This window comes from Arachis ipaensis, chromosome B10, assembly GCF_000816755.2.
Source record: "Arachis ipaensis cultivar K30076 chromosome B10, Araip1.1, whole genome shotgun sequence".
In the NCBI taxonomy this organism is placed as follows: domain Eukaryota; kingdom Viridiplantae; phylum Streptophyta; class Magnoliopsida; order Fabales; family Fabaceae; genus Arachis; species Arachis ipaensis.
The window spans coordinates 4,767,794-4,788,399 of NC_029794.2; the positions used below are offsets into that span (position 1 = coordinate 4,767,794).

A 20,606-nucleotide genomic window follows, 5' to 3' on the forward strand; every position below is an offset into this window, starting at 1 on the left:
TGGTGAACTTGAAATGAGCAAAAATTACAAAGAGCTTTCTATTTGACAACCCCTTTCTACCCAAAAATAAGACTATGGTCCATATAGAAGAAACAGATTACACTAGCCTCACACATTGTCATTTTCAACCCCCAAAATAAATCATTGGAAAAAAAAAAAAGAAAAAAGAGAGAGAGAAAGCACGTAACTGTAACTCCACTACAACCACCCACACTGTCTCTAATATAAGCATGTAGCAGCAGCAACTGCCTCGGTAACCAACCCAAAACAAAACTTTTTGAACCAAGAAACAGTTCCCTCCTTTCCTGATTTCCTCTGTTCCTGTTCATGTTTGAAAGCCAATGGAAGAGAAGAACTACCATTTCTCTTCTTCTTCTGCATTGCACTTTAAAAGATATTTACTTTCTCTGCTCTTCTCTCTCCCCACTTCACTATATGCTCTCCTCCTCCTCTTTCTCTTGACCTACAATGGTTTCACAGTGTTCTGGATTCATGTCCCTCTCTCTCTTCTTTCCCCTCCAACACACCACACCAAATGGCCTCCTGCTTCTTCTTCTGTGTCCCTTGCGGTAAAAGAAGAAACTTTACCACCCATTAACAAGACCCATTTGGCGCTTCTCCCTCAAAACGCAAACTTTCCTCCTTTTCCCATCACTGAAAAGCAGCATAGAAGGTCTACAAGAGTGAAAAGGCACCACAAGCGCGGCCTCAGAAGCCTACTTCTAGAAGAGCCTCAATTCCCATTGTTTCGGTGCAGAATCAAGGCCTTCTTTTACGGCAATTCCTCTTCTTCTGGTTCTTGCAAGTTCAGGTTCTTCATGACTTGGATTTCACCATTGAAGGCATTTGGTGTAAGAGAATTGCTTTCTGTGGAGAGCTTGTTCAAGACTCACCGTGAAGCTTGTTTGGTCATAGTTTCAAAGTCAATGGATTCTGACACAGGAACTCAGATTCTGAATCCTTTTGTGGAAAATGGATTCAGGGTCACTGCCATTGCACCTGATTTCAAATACATATTCAAGGGAACTCATGCTGAATCATGGTTTCAAAAGTTAAAGGAAGGGAATGTGAACCCCGGTGAAGTTTCCTTGGGACAAAACCTCTCCAATTTGCTTAGGCTTGCATTGTTGTACAAGTTTGGAGGTGCATACATTGATGCTGATGTAGTGGTCTTGAAGAGCTTCTCCAAATTAAGGAACACAATTGGAGCTCAGAATCTTGATCCAAGAACTGGTGAATGGAGTCGTTTGAACAATGCAGTGTTGGTATTTGACAAGAAGCACCCTTTGCTTTTCAAGTTCATTCAAGAATTTGCACTCACTTTTGATGGGAATAAATGGGGTCATAATGGTCCTTACTTGATTTCAAGGGTGGTTTCTAGGGTGAGAAGGAACCAGCAAGAAGGGTTTGAGAATTTCACTGTTCTGCCACCATCTGCATTTTATCCTGTGGATTGGAGAGGGATTAGCAGTTTGTTTTTGAGGCCAAGAGATGAGATTCATGGAACATGGTTGGAGAAGAAGAAGGAGCAAATTAGCAAAGAGAGTTTTGCTGTGCACCTATGGAATAGGCATAGTAAGAAGCTTAAGGTTGTAAAGGGAAGCATTGTTGATAGTATCATCTCAAGTTGTTGCATCTTCTGCAACATTTAAAGTTTGTAATTAATTTTAGAAAGTTAGAATGATGATAAATTTTAAGTTTAAGCAGTTTTATTCCAGCATCAAAGGTTAGACTAGTATTGGATATTTGCCATAGGAAAAGGTACAGATTGATTGACATTCCAGAAAAGAATATATAGGTTTGTCTTTCTTGGTTGGGACCATTATAACTTATGTAATGATTTCTCAGCTTCCTATCTAAATAAGACACTAACCTTTATCCTTATATCATGTGTCATGAACCTTTGGTCCCACTTTCTCTATGCTCAGTGTCTTATCTTCAATTTTTTTTTTATATAATAGAAAAATGGTTACCAAAAAAAAATATGTTCTCTACAAATTTTGTGAAAATTTTCACTATTCACACAATTCTAAATTCTCCCTATATTTTATTCGGAAATTACAACATAGCTCCTTTGAACCATAAATGGACACTACTTGTGGCAAACACTTACAAGTGATCTACCTACTTTCAAGGATTCAACCAAGGTTAGTTCAAACACATATTTGTTACCTAACAATATAACATAGGGGCCTAATCCATATGCTTAAAATTGTGAATCATCTTATTATAACTACTAGATTAATATAATATTAGTTAAGTGATAAGTGTTTTTTCTTAATAAATAGTTTTGAGTTCAAGTCTTAGAAATAACAAATTTTTACCAAGGCTTGGCTGAGACTCTCATGTTCTCATCTTTCAAAATTAATAACTAATTACTCAATTTAATTTGCAATTATAGTACAACTACAAGTACTGCCATTCTTTATTAACATAATATCCCTTTTTATCTTGGTGGAATTAGAATACACGCATCTCCCTATTCTATTAATAATAAACATTTTAAGAAAGCGAATATTATACAAGGTAAATAGCAACAAATGCAAGCGCATGTTGGAAAGAGACAATACAAATTCCTAATATGGCTGAGATAAAATGATGCAATCTGAACTCCTTTTCAATAGACGGTAAAAAATAGAAATAAAAAAAAGTCAAGGGACATAAATATATTTTATATCAACAGATGCTTTAGCATATAATATATACTGGTGCTAGGTGGTTCTAAGAACATTGGAATGAAGTTTCTCATTGTTAGTAAATTTCTGCTATAACTAAAGAATTTTCCAGCCACCAAACTAGTATGATATTGAAAATATCTTAGGAATTTAGTTTAGTATGAAGATTCAAGATTGTGGCATGCCACCAAACTCATGACTTCTGCATCAGGCGCTCTACATCTCCCATTTCAACCTCATTTCCCCCTGATTCATCATCTTTATCATGGAAGAGAACCTCAATTTCCTCCAAAGTCTTCCCTTTTGTCTCTGGAACACAATAATGAACAAAGGCGACGGCAGAACATGAGATGATGCCAAACACAAAGAAGGTTCCTGCAACTGTGATTGCACGACTGACCGAGAGGAAGGACATGGATATGATGCCACTACTTACCCTACTTCCGACGGCTCCAAGAGCTGATGCTTGAGCTCTAAGTCTCAAAGGGAATATCTCAGATGACAGAACCCAGCATATAGGGCCAAGTCCTACTGAGAAAGAAGCTACATTTCCACAAACTGATAGGATCGCCAATACAATCCCAACTTTTGCATGATCCAGAAAAGCTAGAGAGAGGCTCAGGCTAAATAAACAGACTGTCATCCCAATTGTGCTTGCATAAAGCAACGGCTTTCGCCCCACTTTGTCGATCAGAAATATAGCTATCAGGATGAAGAGTGTTTTGGTGAAGCCAACAGTGACTGTTGCTGCAAGAAGCTGAGTGGTCTCAGTGATACCAGCATTCTTGAAGATTATTGGGCTGTAATACACAGTTGTGTCTATGCCTGTAATCTGTTGGAAACACTGAATTCCACAACCAGTTATAAGCATTCTTCGAACCGGAGGTGAAGGACATAATATTTCTTTCCAAACAGCTTTAGCTTCATACTTCTCAGCATTAGCTAATCCAGCAGCTACCTGGATTTCTTTCAACTTTTCCTCAGCCTCCTTTTCGCTCTCGCTTATCTTCCTCAGCACCAGCCTCGCTTCTTCAACTCTATTCTGCATCACAAGCCATCTCGGAGATTCAGGAATGATAAACAAAGCAAGAGCAATAACCACCGAAGGAAGAAGTCCCACACCAAGCATTAGCCTCCAATTTATATGCGCTGGAAGCCCTGAAAATTCATAATTTGATATGTAGCCAAGAAGGATTCCCAAATTTATGCATATCTCAGGGAAGGATGTAAGAGATCCCCTAGCAACGGCAGGAGATATTTCAGCAATATACACAGGCGCAATCATGACGCCGAAACCTATACCCACCCCGGCCAAGAGTCTTCCTATCATCAGTACTTTAAAAGAAGGCGCAAGAGCCATAATGGCTCCACCGGTTTGGAAGATGACAGCAGCCAAACCAATTGTCCATTTCCTACCAATGACATCAGATGTCTTTCCACCTGCTAAACTACCCAACAGCGATATTATGCTCAAAATTCCAACAAGAACTTCTTGTTGAACCTCAGTGATCTTCAGATCCTGTTGAATGAATATAATCGCTCCACTCATAACACCAACATCTACAAAACAATAAGCAAATATGAACTGAATTTGTCAGGGACTTGGATGTGGTCCCATCAAATATCATAAAGAAAATTCATGTTGATGATGCTCAAGTTTCAACAACTATCAAACAACATGGTTGCATTCTATAACTCTTGCCATGAACCAATGGGCCCTTATAGTAAGAGAATGAATTTGCTAAGTTCAATCATTAGTACCTAACTGTCTCTACTATAACTATCTCGTTGAATTTACAAGTAAGCTATGTATCCACATTTTGTCCATATATGCCTGTTCCCTAAACCTCAACAACAAAAGCTGTGCTACAAATTGCACAAACAGCATATTTTGCATTCACCATTGTGATTATTATAATCTACAGCACAAAGCCCCATAGTGGGGTTTTATTCTTTTCTTAATTTTTTGGACTGACACATATTCTTGCCACTCAATGATAAAAGAAAAGAAGCAGGGTCCCAAACTAAAAGAACCACATAAAAATTAAATGTGATTAGATCAAGATAAGATAATAAAATAGAATTACCAACCATAGCCGAGAAGCACTGAATTCAAAGAGGCAAAGACGGCACAAGCCATTATATATTTCTTGGAATCATGCTTGTTAGATGATGGCAAGTCTTCTTCTTCGGCCTCATCAAGATCAGAGTCCATCCTTGTGTACTTGGGCTTGGTCCCCAATGAAATCTCAGATAGAACATCTCCATTCCCATCCACATTCTCTTGGACACCAACCAACCCCATTATTCCCCTCAATTTTATATATTTATATATACTCTTATGCAATGTTCAAAAACCAAACTCACAAAAAAACAAATATATTACAAAAAATCCCGGTGTCTCTCTCCTCTGAGCTGATGAAAGAGTGAAAAGGGAAAAAGGACTTCACCGTTGACCCTGTTTGAAGCTCCTAGTTAACAATGTTCCTCCTCCAGCACAGAGAGAAAGAGAGGGGGGGGGGTATGGTCTTAGATCTGAATTGTGGAAGAAAAGGGATGGAACTTGCAAACACCTAGCTGAGTGTTTCGCTTCAAAAAGAGCAAAGTTTCGATTTTGGACAAAGGATTTACATGGAATTACCAGAATGTCAAGTGGGGTCAACTCTTTTCTTTTGGACTCTAAAGCAACGTATTTTCAGGGACAAGAATCTCAGCCTGTTTTGGGGGATTCGTCAGTATGTGCTTGTTGATGAAGGATCTCCATTGGGGACTGTCGGACACGTCATCGTACGGGCATCATAGGTGAAAGTGAAACAACGTGCCGCTTAGTATGTGGTCGGTTCGCGCGTACTTTGCTTCGTCAATGGTTGGAAAATAGAAACACTTCCCTTCTAAGTTCTAACCGTCGGTGAGGGGTATCTGTGGTATTTTACTTTTTAAGTATTAATGTGATGTCCCTCTTATACCCCTCCCCTCCCAACTATAAGATTTCTAATCTCATTTAACATGTTACACTACTCATGGTCTTGTTTCCTAGTAACAACTTTATGGCAAGAAGGCAAGAATTAGGTCAGAAGTAAAATCTTTTCGAGTTTAGTTAAATATATAAGAAAGCGGACAAGTTTCATAAAATCATCATTATTTCTTTTAAAAGTTTAGACATTATAAGGCTAATTTTTTTTATGAAAAAAATATTAGTATTTTTTTTTGTTGAAATTAGGATTATTTAGTATAATTACATGTAGGTGAATTTTATAGGTGGAGAGTCAACACGCAGGATGCATCCTGACAACATATAAGATGCATGTTAGACATATGTCAATATTCTGGCACGCAGATGTATGTTGAACACCTTTTTTGTATATCTACAATACTGTAATATATTTCAAATATCAATATTCAAATAAAATACAATCTTTATCTCTATATTAAAAATAATTTCTAATATCATGCACCATACTACCATGCACAAGACGAGATATGAACCCCTAACACTTAGTTAAATGGACTAATGAGCTAACTATTAAACCAACATAACTTGTTGACAATATAAAGTCTATGACTTGGAGTTTTTTTTCGAAAATAGATAATTGGGCTAATGTCGGGGTCTCATTCTAGGCCTGTTAGGTTGGGGGATTCTAAATCGGGCTGATATATTAATAAGTCAAAGCCCAAACGGACCAAAGTAATAACACGTGGCTGGCCCAAATAAATTATGAAGATTGTTCGATAACCCACCTTCCCCCTCTGTGATTCTCTCCTCTTTCCTTTCATCTATTCAATCCCTCTTCTTCTGATTCTTCATCTTCATCGCCACACACTCACTCATAAGTCTAACTGTTAATCCCTCCGTTACTTTCCGTCCAAAACCCCGCAACCATGGCTGCGGAGACTCTTCCGTACCAGAACGGCGAAGTTGTTTCTAACCGAGATCTGGCTGCCAACTCCACCACCACTTCCTCCGCCGCCGCCAAGAAGTCGCGTGAGAGCGAGCGCCGTCGCCGTCGCCGCAAGCAGAAGAAGAACAACAAGGCATCTCAGGAACCTGACCATGAAGATAAAACCGCAGAAGAGAGCGACGGTGCTAAGGAGAACACTGATCCGAAGCAGGTTCGTATCATTCTTCTAACTTAAAGTTTCTTTTAAATCGGTTTGGGGTTTATAATATTAGGTATCAAACTGGTGCTGGCTTCGTTATCGAAAAGAAAAAAAAAATTAGGATAGGAGCTAAGTGAATTGACTCTTAATGTGCCTTTGCTTTCTGTTCGAACAATATCGTAGTTAGGGTTTTCGAAGCTGAACAGAGCTTCTCGTTTTGCATTTTAGCGTTTTTGAGTTAGAGAGAAGCTCTCGAGCTTCGCTTGGTGAAAGAGGACTGGAGGGAAAAGAAAGGAAATGAGCTATGTAGTTGGACTACACCCTGGTCTATGATAATGAATTATTTCCATTCTCTTCTCTCTATTGCACTGGTTATTCTTCCATTGAAAAACATAATCTGTTGCAGTTGAAGTAAATAAACTGAGCTAATGCTGTTTAGTGTTGCGGAAATATTTTAGGTGATTAGATTAGATAATTTCTCGTTCTAGATTGTTATTTTCTTTCTTAGAACACAGAAGGTTGAAAATAGCTGAGCTATAGATTTGAAATGATGCACATAGATTGATTTTATTATTTCTCTTAAACTCTAGGTGGTTGAGCAAGTTGAAATTGAGTATGTGCCGGAGAAGGCAGAGCTAGATGAAGGCATGGATGAAGAATTTAGAAAGATCTTTGAGAAATTCAGTTTCAGTGACGTCACTGGTTCGGAGGTATGATATAGGTTACAGGTCTCAATTTATTCTTCTCTGGCATCTTTTTTACCTGATTTTGACAAAAGATTTACTATTATACCTCTAGGATACCGATAAGAAGGATGAGGCAGCAGAAAATGCTGCTGCAAATAAGAAGGCCGATTCTGATTCTGACGAGGAAGAAAACGATGATGATCAGAAAGAGAAAGGCGGTGTGTCAAACAAGAAGAAAAAGGTCTAGCAATTCGTGATATGTTTATTTTTATTTTTTGTTCATCCAATTTTACTATTACCTTCCCGTGTGTGACTTCTCCAAAAATGTTGATTTTATGTTCAGCTTCAAAGGAGGATGAAAATTGCTGAACTGAAACAGATTTGCTCAAGGCCTGATGTTGTTGAGGTAGGATTATTTTCTCTATCATTATTAGTTTTGATTTTTGAGTTGTTGGGCCTCCCCCCTTCTCAACTATAATTTAGTCTAATGGCCATTATATTTAGTTGAACAATTTTTTTTTTAATTTTTTAGGTGTGGGATGCTACTGCAGCAGACCCAAAGTTGCTGGTGTTCCTGAAATCTTATAGGAATACTGTTCCTGTACCTAGGCATTGGTGTCAGAAGAGAAAATTCTTGCAGGTTAGTCAGCATTAATACTTAAAAGTTAAAGATGCAAGCATATATGATGGTTGGTGTATGCATGAGGGATGTTGGGATAGGGTGAGGAAGATAAAGTCGATAAGGTTTCTCTTATATGTATGTATGTGATGCTTGCAGGGGAGCGGCTGTGGCAATCATGAATCCTGGACTTGTAGGTGTTTGGCAATGGGCATCCATGAGTCATTTCTCTTTTATTATCTGTTAGATATAAGGGAATATGGAACTCATATCATAATCATAATCATCACCATTATCATTTATATATTGGGATCTATGATCATATGGCGTTTTTGCATAATCCTATTGGGCATTTGTGATGACAAAGTTGCTAATAGTTCTGCTTTGAATTTTCAGATGCCCTTCCATTGTGCTTAGTGCCCGGGCTGAATTCCTCTTATCTTCAATTTTTATATCATTAATGTTAGCAACATAACTATATAATCCATGACCACATTAATTACTTATGTCTCATCACAGTTTGTGTGATTGTCTTCTTGTCAGGGTAAACGAGGTATTGAGAAACAACCCTTTCAGCTTCCTGACTTCATTGCTGCCACTGGAATTGAGAAAATCAGACAGGTAGTATGATCTTCTGTAAAATAATTCTTCTGCCTGCATATGTTAATATGTGATGACTTCGTTCAAGTGAATTTCCTAGAGAAAAAATTCTGCTTTATTTGCAAATTGGCTTCTTGAAACTTAGCTTATTACTCTTTAAAGCTTTTGTGTCTACTGTAGAATATTAATATTTGTTTCTCAGTATCTATTAATTGGGGGGAAGCGCTTCTGTTTCTATGATTTTCTTAGACTTTATATTTGATGGGTTGGTAGTGATTTGAGTAAGATTCATGCAATTCACTTGAGTTTTGGTAGACTTTGACTCATTTCAAGTATTGGTTAGATAATATTGCGATGATGGAATAGTCTTGCATCTTGCCTTTTCTCCTAACACTTATCTTTTGATTTTTCTATTCCTTTGAACTCAACATTCCGTAACATGGAATACTTTCTATATACCTATGTCTTTTAATTAATTTCTACATTTTGTAGTTGCTGTTTACATATCAAACTGTCTAATATTGTCCCACACAGGCTTATATCGAGAAAGAGGACAGCAAAAAGTTGAAACAAAAGCAAAGGGAGCGCATGCAACCAAAAATGGGGAAAATGGACATAGACTATCAGGTTCCACTGATTTTGCATTTTTCTTACCATTCTGCATTGCTTGAATACTGCTCTCAGTTTTCTAGTTATTCTGATTTCACTATTTTTATCCTTTCTCATGGATTTGTTTTCTTTTGTTGCTAGGTTCTTCATGATGCGTTTTTTAAATACCAAACAAAGCCAAAGCTGACATCTCTTGGGGACCTATATCACGAAGGAAAAGAATTTGAGGTATAATCCATGTTGAGGTGTTGCCGGACGATAAGTGCACAAACCGCTTTTTTGCTTGTATCTTTGGGAAATCCGTGTGCACAAATATCATGCAGGGGAATTTAAGTATTTTGTCATAGATGGTGAATCTATATGTGTGTCTGCATAGAAAGAACTGCATCTTACATAATGATGTTTGATATACAGGTAAAACTGAGGGAGATGAAACCTGGCATGTTATCACATGAATTGAAAGAAGCTCTTGGTATGCCTGAGGGAGCTCCTCCTCCCTGGCTTATAAATATGCAGGTAATATTACAGTCCGCTGAATTGTTCTTGTATATTTTTTCATGGTTGTTAGCCCTTTGATTACATTAATTTGGTTCTTTCAGCGATATGGTCCACCACCATCTTATCCTCATTTGAAGATACCTGGATTGAATGCTCCCATCCCTCCTGGTGCTAGCTTTGGTTATCATCCTGGCGGCTGGGGCAAACCTCCTGTTGATGAAGTATTTATATTTTTTCCCCCTTCCTTTACTTCTCTCTCCAAATATTTCCAAAATGGGACTGCTCCCATCCCTTTTGTCTTGCTGACCAGTTTACCTGTCTTCTTATTAACAGTATGGACGTCCACTATATGGAGACGTATTCGGAGTTCAACAACAAGAACAGCCTAACTATGAGGTTGGCTTAATCAGTACTAATACTGTGTTTGTAGTTGTTTTTGATATCTTGTTCTTTTTCAAGTTTTAAGATGGCAAAACTTGTGGAGAGCATGTTTTTGGGCAAGAAATAAATAATAAATATTTGTTAGTTTGGAAATCCATATTGGAGCAACTGATCAACTAAATATAGTTATTTATTCATTGTGGTATTCCAATTTGTATTTAAGTGTGTCCATAATGCAGGAAGAGCCAGTTGATAAGACCAAACACTGGGGTGACTTAGAGGAGGAGGAAGAAGAGGAAGAGGAGGAGGAAGAAGAAGAGGAAGAAATGGAGGAAGAGGACCTTGAAGCTGGTATTCAGTCAGTTGATAGTCTGTCCAGGTATTTTTACTTCACCATTTTTAGTTGTGTTCATATATCATGGTGGTTTAGATGAAGGGTTTTGTAGTAATCTTATCAATGAAACGCACTAACCTTTCTTTTGCTATTGTTATTATTATTTGTTGATGTACAATTGATGTTGATTGTTGAATGACCCATTCACTGCCAGGACTGTTAATTATTGTCCTTAAACTGCATGAATTGTTAACTATTCTGCAAGTTATGCTGTTTCCTGCTTATTATCTCTTCTCACAATTGATGGTTGTCCTTGATCTGGTATGATTGTTAAACTAATTTCTTTCCCATTTTTCTTTGTTTTTTCCACCTTAGCACTCCTACTGGAGTTGAGACACCTGCAGCTATTGACCTTCGAAAGCCACAACCTAAAAAGGAGCCTGAGAGGCCTCTATATCAAGTGAGTATTAATCTCTATTTTTTCCTTTTCTTTTCTTACCTTTCTTCTTTTCTTCTTTTTATTTTTAATTTAAAAAAAAAAACAGCTTTGACTTCTGTTTTGACTAGATAATATCATTATATTTTTTTCATTGAAGGTACTTGAAGAGAAGGAAGAAAGAATTGCCCCTGGAACATTGCTTGGAACGACACACACGTATGCAATGCTTGCACTTTTTTTAAATAGTATTTGATTGCTTTTTTATTTTTTCCCTATGAGTGTTTATTGGCTGAGTTCTGATGATCTATTCTCTCCTCAGTTACGTGGTTGGCACTGGCGCACAGGACAAATCGGGAGCCAAAAGGGTAAACGTTCTCTCCATTTTTGTTTGAGGGGATGGGGGTGGGGTTAGTCACATAACGATAGAAGAGCAGTGTTTTTCATTCTTTTTGCCTTCTGAACTTTCAGGTTGATTTGCTCAAGGGTCAGAAGTCGGACAAAGTGGATGTCACCTTACTCCCGGAAGAGCTGGAATCGCTGGATAATGTCTTGTCTACAAAGTATGTTTTTTTTTCTAATTTATTTGTTTGGTGTCTTAATTTTGCTGGCTATGTTAACTTTTTTATGTCAAAGTGGCAAGGTATGATTTATTACTTACGTTGGAACTATACAGGTATGAAGAAGCAAGGGAAGAAGAGAGGGCACGCAGTCAGCGTGAAGATTTCAGTGACATGGTTGCAGAGGTATGTAACTTTCAGCCTTCAAAATCATACTTTTGCAACTTATGATATTGTGACATGTATTAATCGTTGCCGTCATTTGTTGCAGAACGAAAAGAAAAGGAAAAGAAAGATGCAGGAAAAGGAGGGCAAGTCAAAGAAGAAGGACTTCAAGTTTTAGAGTGGTCCATTTCTGTTTCTTTTGTTAGCTCTACTCGTGCAATCCTTTTTTTTGTTTTTTTGTTTTTTTTTGAAGAAAAATGTATTAGAGAATCCTATTAGTTAAGGAATAGAGAATTTGTTGTTTGAGCTGCGGTTTAACGCATATGTATCTCATAACCATTGCCACCAATGTTTTGGATAGGAATCTCATCTATACAACTATGTAATGCAATACGCAATGAAAAACCTATGCATAAACGTAGCAGTAGTTGCTTAAGCTGATTTTAGTACATGAAAAACCTATGCATGTTAATTAGTATTACGTGCATGTTTATTTGACCAAGATTCTTACAACTAGCTTAGAGTTACGTCTTACTAAAAAATAGAACTTAGTATTGCATCTGGCTTAATAAGTTGAAACCATATGGTTGTTTTGCAAATTCTGTGCCTTCAACGCAAACTCATTAGCACCTTTAACATTTCCTGAATTACGCGGCAGGAACCGGGGGCTAAATGGTTCTTGACTTTTTGGTTTCTGTTTCTCATTTCCTTGCAAATTGTCGGAATTTATTGAAAACAAATTTCAAATTATTCTACACAGGATAAATCAAGTACGTTTTCGTTATTTCATTCTTGAACGAAATTTGTTCCTTCAGAACTGTTTATAGGGTTGAAGACAACTTGTCTCCACTTTCAGTCTACGTAGTTGAATTATCATATTCTTGTCTTATCAAATGCAAGGCTTTTATTGGTTTCGGCTTTTGAGAATTTGTGCTTATTTCGCGGATCACCATTCCTTATCACTTGATGTATATAAAATGTTGAATATCTCAAGGTCAGAAACCCACTATTCAAGGATTAATGTCATAATGTTCTCAATATGTATAATTTGGGCCTAGCCACACATATTTGATAGCATTATTTGCCCCATTGTGTGTGGTACCTATGAATTGGAACATTCGCAAATTGCCATTATGTTATCTTCCAGAAACATCTATCGTTATGCTACAAATGCATGCACTGTCTCCTATTTCAATTCAGGGTTAACAGCATCCCATGAGTGCTAAAAGATTTTGTGTGGAGGATCCATTATCTTTACTTATAGTACTAAGCTGATATAGTATTCAGTTCTCTAAAAAATTGCCCGAAAATTTGAATTTCGGAAAATGACAGCAGTCAAGTAACACTTAATTTTAATACCACAGCTGAAAAAAAATAGAAAAATACAAGATTGATATACGTATTTCCTTGATCATTATTACTTGAGAAGTTGAGATCAAGTACAGATCCTGACATATATATGTCATTGTTAGCGCGTAACTTTCATTGGTTTGTACTTGATGTCTCATCATTACATCACTTTCATGATCTAATAAAAAACACATCACAAATAAATAATTAATTAGCATATATGCTTGTCTACATTTAACAGGGAATTTATAAAGTTGCGTCCACATTCCATTAATTTAATTATTTATTTTTAACAACCATACAACCATGTAGAAAAGTATGAACACAAGTTTGAGAAAGTGAAATGTACTAATCATCATTAAATAAATAAATAAATAAATAAAATTTTTAAAAAAATCTTTCATAAGTTAATAGCAAAATACCACGTGGTAGCATAACATTTGCGAAAGCTAAGAATAGTGTTATAGAAATGAAACTTCATCACACCGCATTAGTAGTCAACAGCAACCGATAATACCTAAGCATTAAGCTACAAATTTTCACCAAATAAAAATAATAGAAACAGTAATATAAAGTAATGGGGAAATGTCAAATTAAGTCACTTAACCTTAGCCAATAAGATAAGCAAAAGAATATAAAAATTAACATCGCAATCTATGTTACAACCTGAATGCATCAATGGCTCAAATGGGTCCATCAACATCAAGTGGCCCAAAAGCCCGTGATGCTGCTCAGCACGTGTCGTAAACCTTAGTGATAGCAAATACAACGATTGATTCGAGTGTCTAATGTTTGATTATGAAAACCAAATTGAAACCACGTGGTTGATGGCTCCACATGTTACACCAAGAGCCACCAAAGCATGGGCTTGAGAATATATTATTTTGATCCTCATCAATAATTTTTATAAGCTAGGGCTATATTAATACTTTAAGGTTAGCTCCCATAATTAAGAACACTTGTTTAATTTGAGTCATAAATATAAAAGAATTTTATTAATAACTAAATTTTTAAAATATTTATGATATAAAAGATTTTAGTATAAGTAGTTTTAAAATACATATATTATTTTAACATGCATCTGTAATAATATTGTAGTAATACACCCTAATATTTTTATGAACATAAGTGGCATCTTAGGTGTATATAATAGACTCACTTCCAAGTTAGATTTAATTAATTGGAAGTGTCGTTTTCATACTTGTCCGACAAACATTCTTTGTTTTGTCCTCTTTGGATTATTTTGTAGCATTCCATCAAACGAGACCCTTTACCTAACCAACCGACCAAATTGATTTCCATGCTCATTATTAACCTTTTAAAAATCGTCAAGTTCAATTTATTACTCCTAATTGAGATATCTCACCCCAAATCGTGGCTTAATTATATATGTGCATGTGGCTTTTGTGGTCCTTAATTACTCCTAACAATAATAATTAATAATAATCTTGTGTCTGCTACCTAGTTGGAGAAATAATTGCGCTGTGATTATTTCTCTCTGTTTCCCTAATTTGTAATGTAAAAAAACATTACTTCATCGAGTAGTGAAAAAATTAGGGTGAGCACAGGTCAGTTTGGTTCGAATTTATGGTAAAATTAGAATTGAATCGATAAAAATGTAATTGGTTTGGTTTGGTTTGGATTTGTATTTTTTTGTATATGTATCCGAACTAAACCAAACTAATTAAAAACGGATTGGTTCGGTTCGGATAATTGGATACCCGATGACTTTGAAATTCATAAAAAAAAAACCAAATTTTTATCTTAAAGATTCAACAAGTACAATAAATATGTAACATCAATAGAAATAATCCAAACATGTTAAATACCAAATACATTAAAAACTAAACTCATTAAAATCCAAATATATTAATAGTAAATAATTTTTGCTTAATGAAAATGTCATATATATATATATATATATATTATTTAATTAATATATGATCGGGTTCGCGAGTTGGTTCGAGTTCTATATCTCTAAAACCGATATCCGAACCAATCACTAACAAAGATTATCAGTTTGGTTCGAGTTAAACCCAATTATCTTAATTCCAAAACCAATTTAATTAGTTCGAATTCGGATTCGGACGGGTAATCGGTACCTGCTACCCGTGCTCACCCAAAAAAAAACGAACCTCCAAGTTAAATAATGAATGTGAGAAAAGTTAAAAAATGAACCTTAACTTGTTATATTTACATAAGAGAGCTACCTCTTTAAAATAATTGTGGGCACTATATATAAAGGATAAACATAACATGCATGATGCTTCAATAATCAACATACACACATAGTCCATAGACATGAGAGCTACACGTGCATGCAAGATATATATACCCAACTTGCAACATGTAATCACATGACTATGGTCCATAAATCACCACTACATTATGCATCCATTTCTTTCCTAATATGTCCCACAAGAAACCATGTGTTGCCAACTGTTTTTAACCCTACTAAGAATCTTAGGACCCACTATTACCACTCCCTTTCCTCAATCCATTTTAGAAGAACAATTTTTAGCCCATGGACCGTAGTGTACTTTCTTCTCTCCTTTGCCAATTTTGTATTTGTATTGGTGGCAAAGTCCACTACATAAATTATGAAAAGGGTAACCAATAATGATAGTTGCACAATCATATAGTGTGTGTAGTGTACTAGTGTGTGATAGTGTGTATGACCAAAAACATCAAAATAGAAAATAATATTTACATCGTTAATAATATATAAAATGAGTTGATAAAAATAAAACATATTTGTGTGGTTGGTTTATCGTTTAATTTTAATATATATCATTTTGATATTAAAAAATAGAAATTAAATTAGAAAAAAAAAAGAAAATCTTAGAATAATAATTAAATTGTCTTAAGATGATATATATCAAGACGAAAGTCAGTCATTAATATAATTATAAAAATACTATTTGTACATTAAAATTAACTACTAAAATAAGTTACCATGTATTTATGAATAAATATACGTATTGTTTAACTTATTTTTAATATATATATTCTAACATGTATTTTATATTAATGATTGATTTTGAAGGTTGATTTTAATGTGTATGTAACATTATTAATATAAGGGAAACACTCCGATAAAGATGTTTAAAATATCTTTTGTTAAAGATATTTGTTATTAACTAAAATTTAATATATAATTGATTAAACTATTATTTTTGTCAAAATTAGATCAGACAAATTGATTTGGTCAAAAAATCGATAAACCAAACCTTGAACCGATTTAAATTAATATTCTTTTTTATATAAAATGACTACAATATCCTTATTATAGAAAATGACTACAATACCCTTATTAATTTTGAGAACTCTAAATTCTAACCCTTTATTTCTCTGGTCATAAAGTTAGGATTTAGAAAAAATATTGTAATTATTTTTTATAAAAAATATTAATTTAGATCGATTCAAAGTATAATTTATCAATTTTTTGGCCAAATCAATTTATCTGATCTAATTTTGATAAAAATAATATAGTTTAATCAATTATATGTATTGAATTTAGTTACTTAAAAACATCTTTAAAAAAAAGACGTTTTAAGTGTCTTTATCTAAGTGACTCCCTTAATTAATTATAATTAGGTTGTCTATGACTATTGAGTGCGATTATTTTTTAAATTATTTATTACTACGGAATACAATACTGATGTAGTAAACTGCCGTTTAAAGTAGAAATTAAAAGTGAGAGGTATACTCAATGGTGTGTGTAACATACAATAGAAGATTGAGTGGGAAAAAAAATACAAGAAAAATAAGGATGAATCTCTATCATATTGTTAAATAATTATAGCATATATAGCAGCATCATGCACGTCTACGTTGTTCCTTTTACAGCCAAAACATACACAGAAGAGAGCACTATCAATGGCCTAAAACATTCCACGTGGCAAGCACCCACCTTCACCCTTATGGGTTAAGTATCTCTCTGTTTTCCCACTTTAATTCTACAACATATAACATAGTTATATGTATGTGGAGAGAAACCAAATTAGCCTTAGCTTCTTACCAAACCCTGCATAAAAACTTGATAATAACCTTCTCTCCACTACATACACCTCTCATATGACTTGTGATCAATCTCTTCTTAATCTATTTATTTAATTCTTTCTTCTGATATTGTTGTTGTAGTTATGTTAATTATTACTTTTGCTCCTTTTTAGAGATAGAAGATAAGATCATAAATTAAATAGGCATTAGATAAGTGAAAGAAAAGACATGCTCATCACTTCTTATTCTCTTCTACTTAGGCCTTTCCTTCAATCAAACCAATTGTCACCAAGTTCCATACACTTTCACACTCTTTGGACTGTAATCAGCAACTTGTTCTTCTTGATATCATTCACATTCATGTATTTTCTACCACCTCAATCTAAGGGCTAATAATTAAGAATTCAGATTTAGTAAAGTTCCCCTCTTCTGATATACATAATTAACTCACTTGTGTTTTGCTGATAGTGCTTTTTCTTTCTTTTGAGATTATTATTATTATGGGTTTGAGTTCTAAGCAGGTTTCAAGTACAGGACTTGATTGGAACAAGGCCTTGTTGCAATCATCACAAAACTTGGAGTTACCATCAAAGATTACTACTATGAAGAAACAACAACAACAACAACAACAACAACAGCAACAACAAATTCAGCAGCAGCAACCAATATTAGAGCCTTTGAGGTGTCCAAGATGTGATTCAACAAACACAAAGTTTTGTTACTACAACAATTACAACAAATCTCAGCCTCGCCATTTCTGTAGAGCTTGCAAGAGGCACTGGACTAAAGGTGGAACCCTCCGCAATGTTCCTGTTGGAGGTGGAAGAAAGAATAAGAGACCAACCAAGAAATCAACAACCACTACTTCTATTAGCACCACCACCACTACCACTGTTACCACCTTAAATGGTGGTGGTGGAAAAATGGAAGTTCAACCTCAGAGTAATCGTCCTCTTCCTCCTCCTCCTCCTACTCTTTACCAATCTATGATTCGTCCACCACCCTTGCTACCACAACAGAATAATAATAATCTATCAGAAGTTAAGGACTTTGGTGGTAGTGGAATGTTTCTGAGTTCATCATCATCAGCTTTGAATCTTCCTCAGAGTCAAAGTCTAATCTTTCCCTTCTCAACAACATCAAGTTCTAGTTTTGATGCAAACCCATGTTCAGTTTCAGCCTCCAATATTTATAGCTATGGTGGAGAAGAGTTTAAGACAATGGAGGAGACAACCATCAATGGTACTAACACACACCTATGGGAGATTCCATTACCTGCTACAACAACAAGTGTTGCTATGGAAATGCCTTCAAATTATTGGGGTTGGGAGGACCTTGATCCTTTGGTCTCAACTGATCTAAATGTTCCTTGGGATGATTCTGATATCAAACCTTGAGAGCAAGAAATTAGAGGAAAAAAGAAGACAGAGAAAAAAATTGAAGTGACACAGTTATATATATGTCCATATATAGATTAATAATTAGTTTTTTTAATTATTGGGGGTGTTTTTGTGTTTTAATAGAGATTAGTAAGTGTTCTTGTTTTTTTCCAGAAGGAGCATGTTATCTGATCTTTCTTCACCTGTAATTCTCACAAAAGAAGCAGTAATCTGAAGCTGTCTTGTTTTAGTTTTCAGCTTCAGCTTCAAGCAAAAGGGGTCCCATTAACTGCAATCATCCACTGTGTTTCTTTCTTTATCTTTTCCTCTAATTTGTAATAAAATGGTATATTGATGTATGCAAGTAATCTAGCATTATTATTAACTTTTTCTAATTAAGGTTTTTGAGGCCTATTTAGTAAAACTATTCAAATTATTCTAAAATTTATCTTCTTTGTATTTTTAGTGAATGAAATTTACAAAATGACTTACATATTAAAATAAAAATATTTCTTTTATCTTTATAGATACTTTTGTTTCATAAACATTTCCATATTTCTATGATGAGAGAGTGATCATAAACAGTTTTTAGTGGTATTATGATTGTTGATATGGGGTCTACTCCAGCAAAACTGAACTGACATAGAGAATGTGATGGAAGATTCTTGAGGATATGTTTGTATGAGTTTGTTGGAGCAATGATATAATATGGATTTGATAGCCACACAATTTAATCACAACCACTTATTTAGAATCATTCCTCTGGTGCTGGCCCAGGAAGAATTCTGGTTGTAAAGTAGTTTGTTAATATTCTCATCATCATCATCATCATATATGTTCTGTTACTATGGATTTTTCATCTGTGGGCTTCTAGTTCACATGGTGTTTTCATTTCTGTTCTAGTTTAATATTGTCAGTGTTGTAAGTGTGAGAAGTGTTGAAGTTAGTCTCACCTTAAATAAAGTAAGGAAGAGTGAGGAGTTTATAAGATGAGAGACCACATTAATTTAGCACTTTAAGATTTTGAGTTGGATGTGGTATATTCTTGTTTTATGTTCTCTCGCTAGTATACAAGTATTTTGTATTAACAATAATAAATTAAAAATTATTTTAAGTTTATTTAATTCGAATAAGTGAACAATGCTAATACTTCATGACATTTAAGTAACAATGTTGATTTAAAAATAAAATAATATTTTTTTTATTAATAACTGGTAATTCTACTAGCTATATTATCATTGGTCTAAAATCAAAATAATACGTGAAATAAAAATGTATAAAAAGATCAGATAGAGTCTTTTCATTTTAATTTTAACGTAGAAAAATAAGTGAATGATAAAAGGTTTCAATACACAAAAATAAGTGAATAGTCAAGGTGAGTATTGAACACAAATAAATAAGATGAGAAAATATCAATCTAATCAAATAAACTAACTTTATTTTCTTTAAACAAAAACTACTAAATTTTTTTACAAAATCTTTGGGGGCCATAGTTCCATTGTCCTCGTAGAGCTCCGCTTCTGATTAAACATACACTAAAATTTAATTATCAAATCAGTTATTTATATAAAATATACGTTAAAATATAAAAAATATATTAAAAATAAATTAAACACATATTATATATATTTATACATGAATACATAATAATCAATTTTTGATGTATATATTATATATTTTAAAGTTAAATAAAGCTAACACCTAGAAAGATAGCTTTTTGGTTTGTGCATTTGAGCACTCAAACCTTTTCTATTATATTCTTGCGGTATCAGGTTAATTAACTAGAGTTTATTAGTAATAATAAAAAATAATATTTTTGGGGCGAACTTTTTTGCTACTAAAATATGTTATTCATAGAAAAATTTATCTAAAAAAGAAATCGACTATATTTTATGTACATTAAAATCAACCATTAATATAAAAAAAAAATACTGCTGTAAAAGGTTTTGTAACAATTTCTTAAATTGCAGATAAAAATTGTGTTATGTCACTAACAATTTTTGATGTGATAACCAAATTTTTGGTCAATAAATGTAATTGCAGGTATAGGTACCATTACATGTAACTTTAGTCAATTATGTTATATATATATAGTAAAATTAATTATTAATATAAAATATATATATTTATATATAAATATATTAATAACTAATTTTAATAATTAATTTTGATATATAAATATTAAATAGCATTTTTATTAGTCGCATAATCAGT

At 34.3% G+C, this 20,606-nt stretch overlaps 4 protein-coding genes across 5 annotated transcripts; 3 read left to right on the forward strand and 1 right to left on the reverse strand.

Annotated features, from left to right (window-relative positions):
• Nucleotides 5–1,832, forward strand: LOC107622069 (uncharacterized protein At4g19900-like). Its single transcript, XM_016323994.2, has one exon. The coding sequence runs from the start codon at nt 342–344 to the stop codon at nt 1,650–1,652; it is 1,311 nt and encodes a 436-aa protein (XP_016179480.1). The 5' UTR covers nt 5–341; the 3' UTR covers nt 1,653–1,832.
• LOC107623850 (probable polyol transporter 4) lies at nt 2,501–5,593 on the reverse strand. Of its 2 annotated transcripts, none has more exons than XM_016326245.2 (2): nt 4,763–5,593; nt 2,501–4,235 (listed from the first exon to the last, which is right to left on the reverse strand). In XM_016326245.2, the coding sequence occupies exons 1-2, from the start codon at nt 4,767–4,769 to the stop codon at nt 2,869–2,871; spliced, it is 1,374 nt and encodes a 457-aa protein (XP_016181731.1). In that variant the 5' UTR covers nt 4,770–5,593; the 3' UTR covers nt 2,501–2,868. The 2 variants fall into 2 exon arrangements, with proteins under 2 accessions (XP_016181731.1, XP_016181730.1); XM_016326244.2 differs by having other exon boundaries at nt 4,767–5,585.
• LOC107622831 (splicing factor 3B subunit 2) lies at nt 6,408–12,099 on the forward strand. The gene is made up of 18 exons (XM_016324874.2): nt 6,408–6,785; nt 7,364–7,483; nt 7,572–7,700; nt 7,803–7,865; nt 7,992–8,099; nt 8,622–8,699; nt 9,213–9,305; nt 9,429–9,515; nt 9,702–9,803; nt 9,887–10,006; nt 10,119–10,181; nt 10,406–10,545; nt 10,876–10,960; nt 11,097–11,155; nt 11,259–11,304; nt 11,408–11,499; nt 11,613–11,682; nt 11,768–12,099. Exons 1-18 carry the CDS (start codon nt 6,555–6,557, stop codon nt 11,837–11,839), a joined length of 1,758 nt encoding a protein of 585 aa, XP_016180360.1. The 5' UTR covers nt 6,408–6,554; the 3' UTR covers nt 11,840–12,099.
• Nucleotides 16,954–18,756, forward strand: LOC107623918 (dof zinc finger protein DOF1.4). Its single transcript, XM_016326321.2, has one exon. The coding sequence runs from the start codon at nt 17,514–17,516 to the stop codon at nt 18,408–18,410; it is 897 nt and encodes a 298-aa protein (XP_016181807.1). The 5' UTR covers nt 16,954–17,513; the 3' UTR covers nt 18,411–18,756.

Bases quoted from the DNA above. Each gene is read 5' to 3' on its own strand.
- LOC107622069 (XM_016323994.2), top strand. From the start codon at position 342: ATGGAAGAGAAGAACTACCATTTCTCTTCTTCTTCTGCATTGCACTTT.
- LOC107623850 (XM_016326244.2), bottom strand. From the start codon at position 4,980: ATGGGGTTGGTTGGTGTCCAAGAGAATGTGGATGGGAATGGAGATGTT. The intron at 4,236-4,766 runs GTTGGTAATTCT...ATTGTTTTGTAG, and splicing joins TTCAGTGCTTCTCGGCTATG to ATGTTGGTGTTATGAGTGGA.
- LOC107622831 (XM_016324874.2), top strand. From the start codon at position 6,555: ATGGCTGCGGAGACTCTTCCGTACCAGAACGGCGAAGTTGTTTCTAAC. The intron at 10,182-10,405 runs GTTGGCTTAATC...TCCATAATGCAG, and splicing joins AAGAACAGCCTAACTATGAG to GAAGAGCCAGTTGATAAGAC. The intron at 11,305-11,407 runs GTAAACGTTCTC...CTGAACTTTCAG, and splicing joins ACAAATCGGGAGCCAAAAGG to GTTGATTTGCTCAAGGGTCA.
- LOC107623918 (XM_016326321.2), top strand. From the start codon at position 17,514: ATGGGTTTGAGTTCTAAGCAGGTTTCAAGTACAGGACTTGATTGGAAC.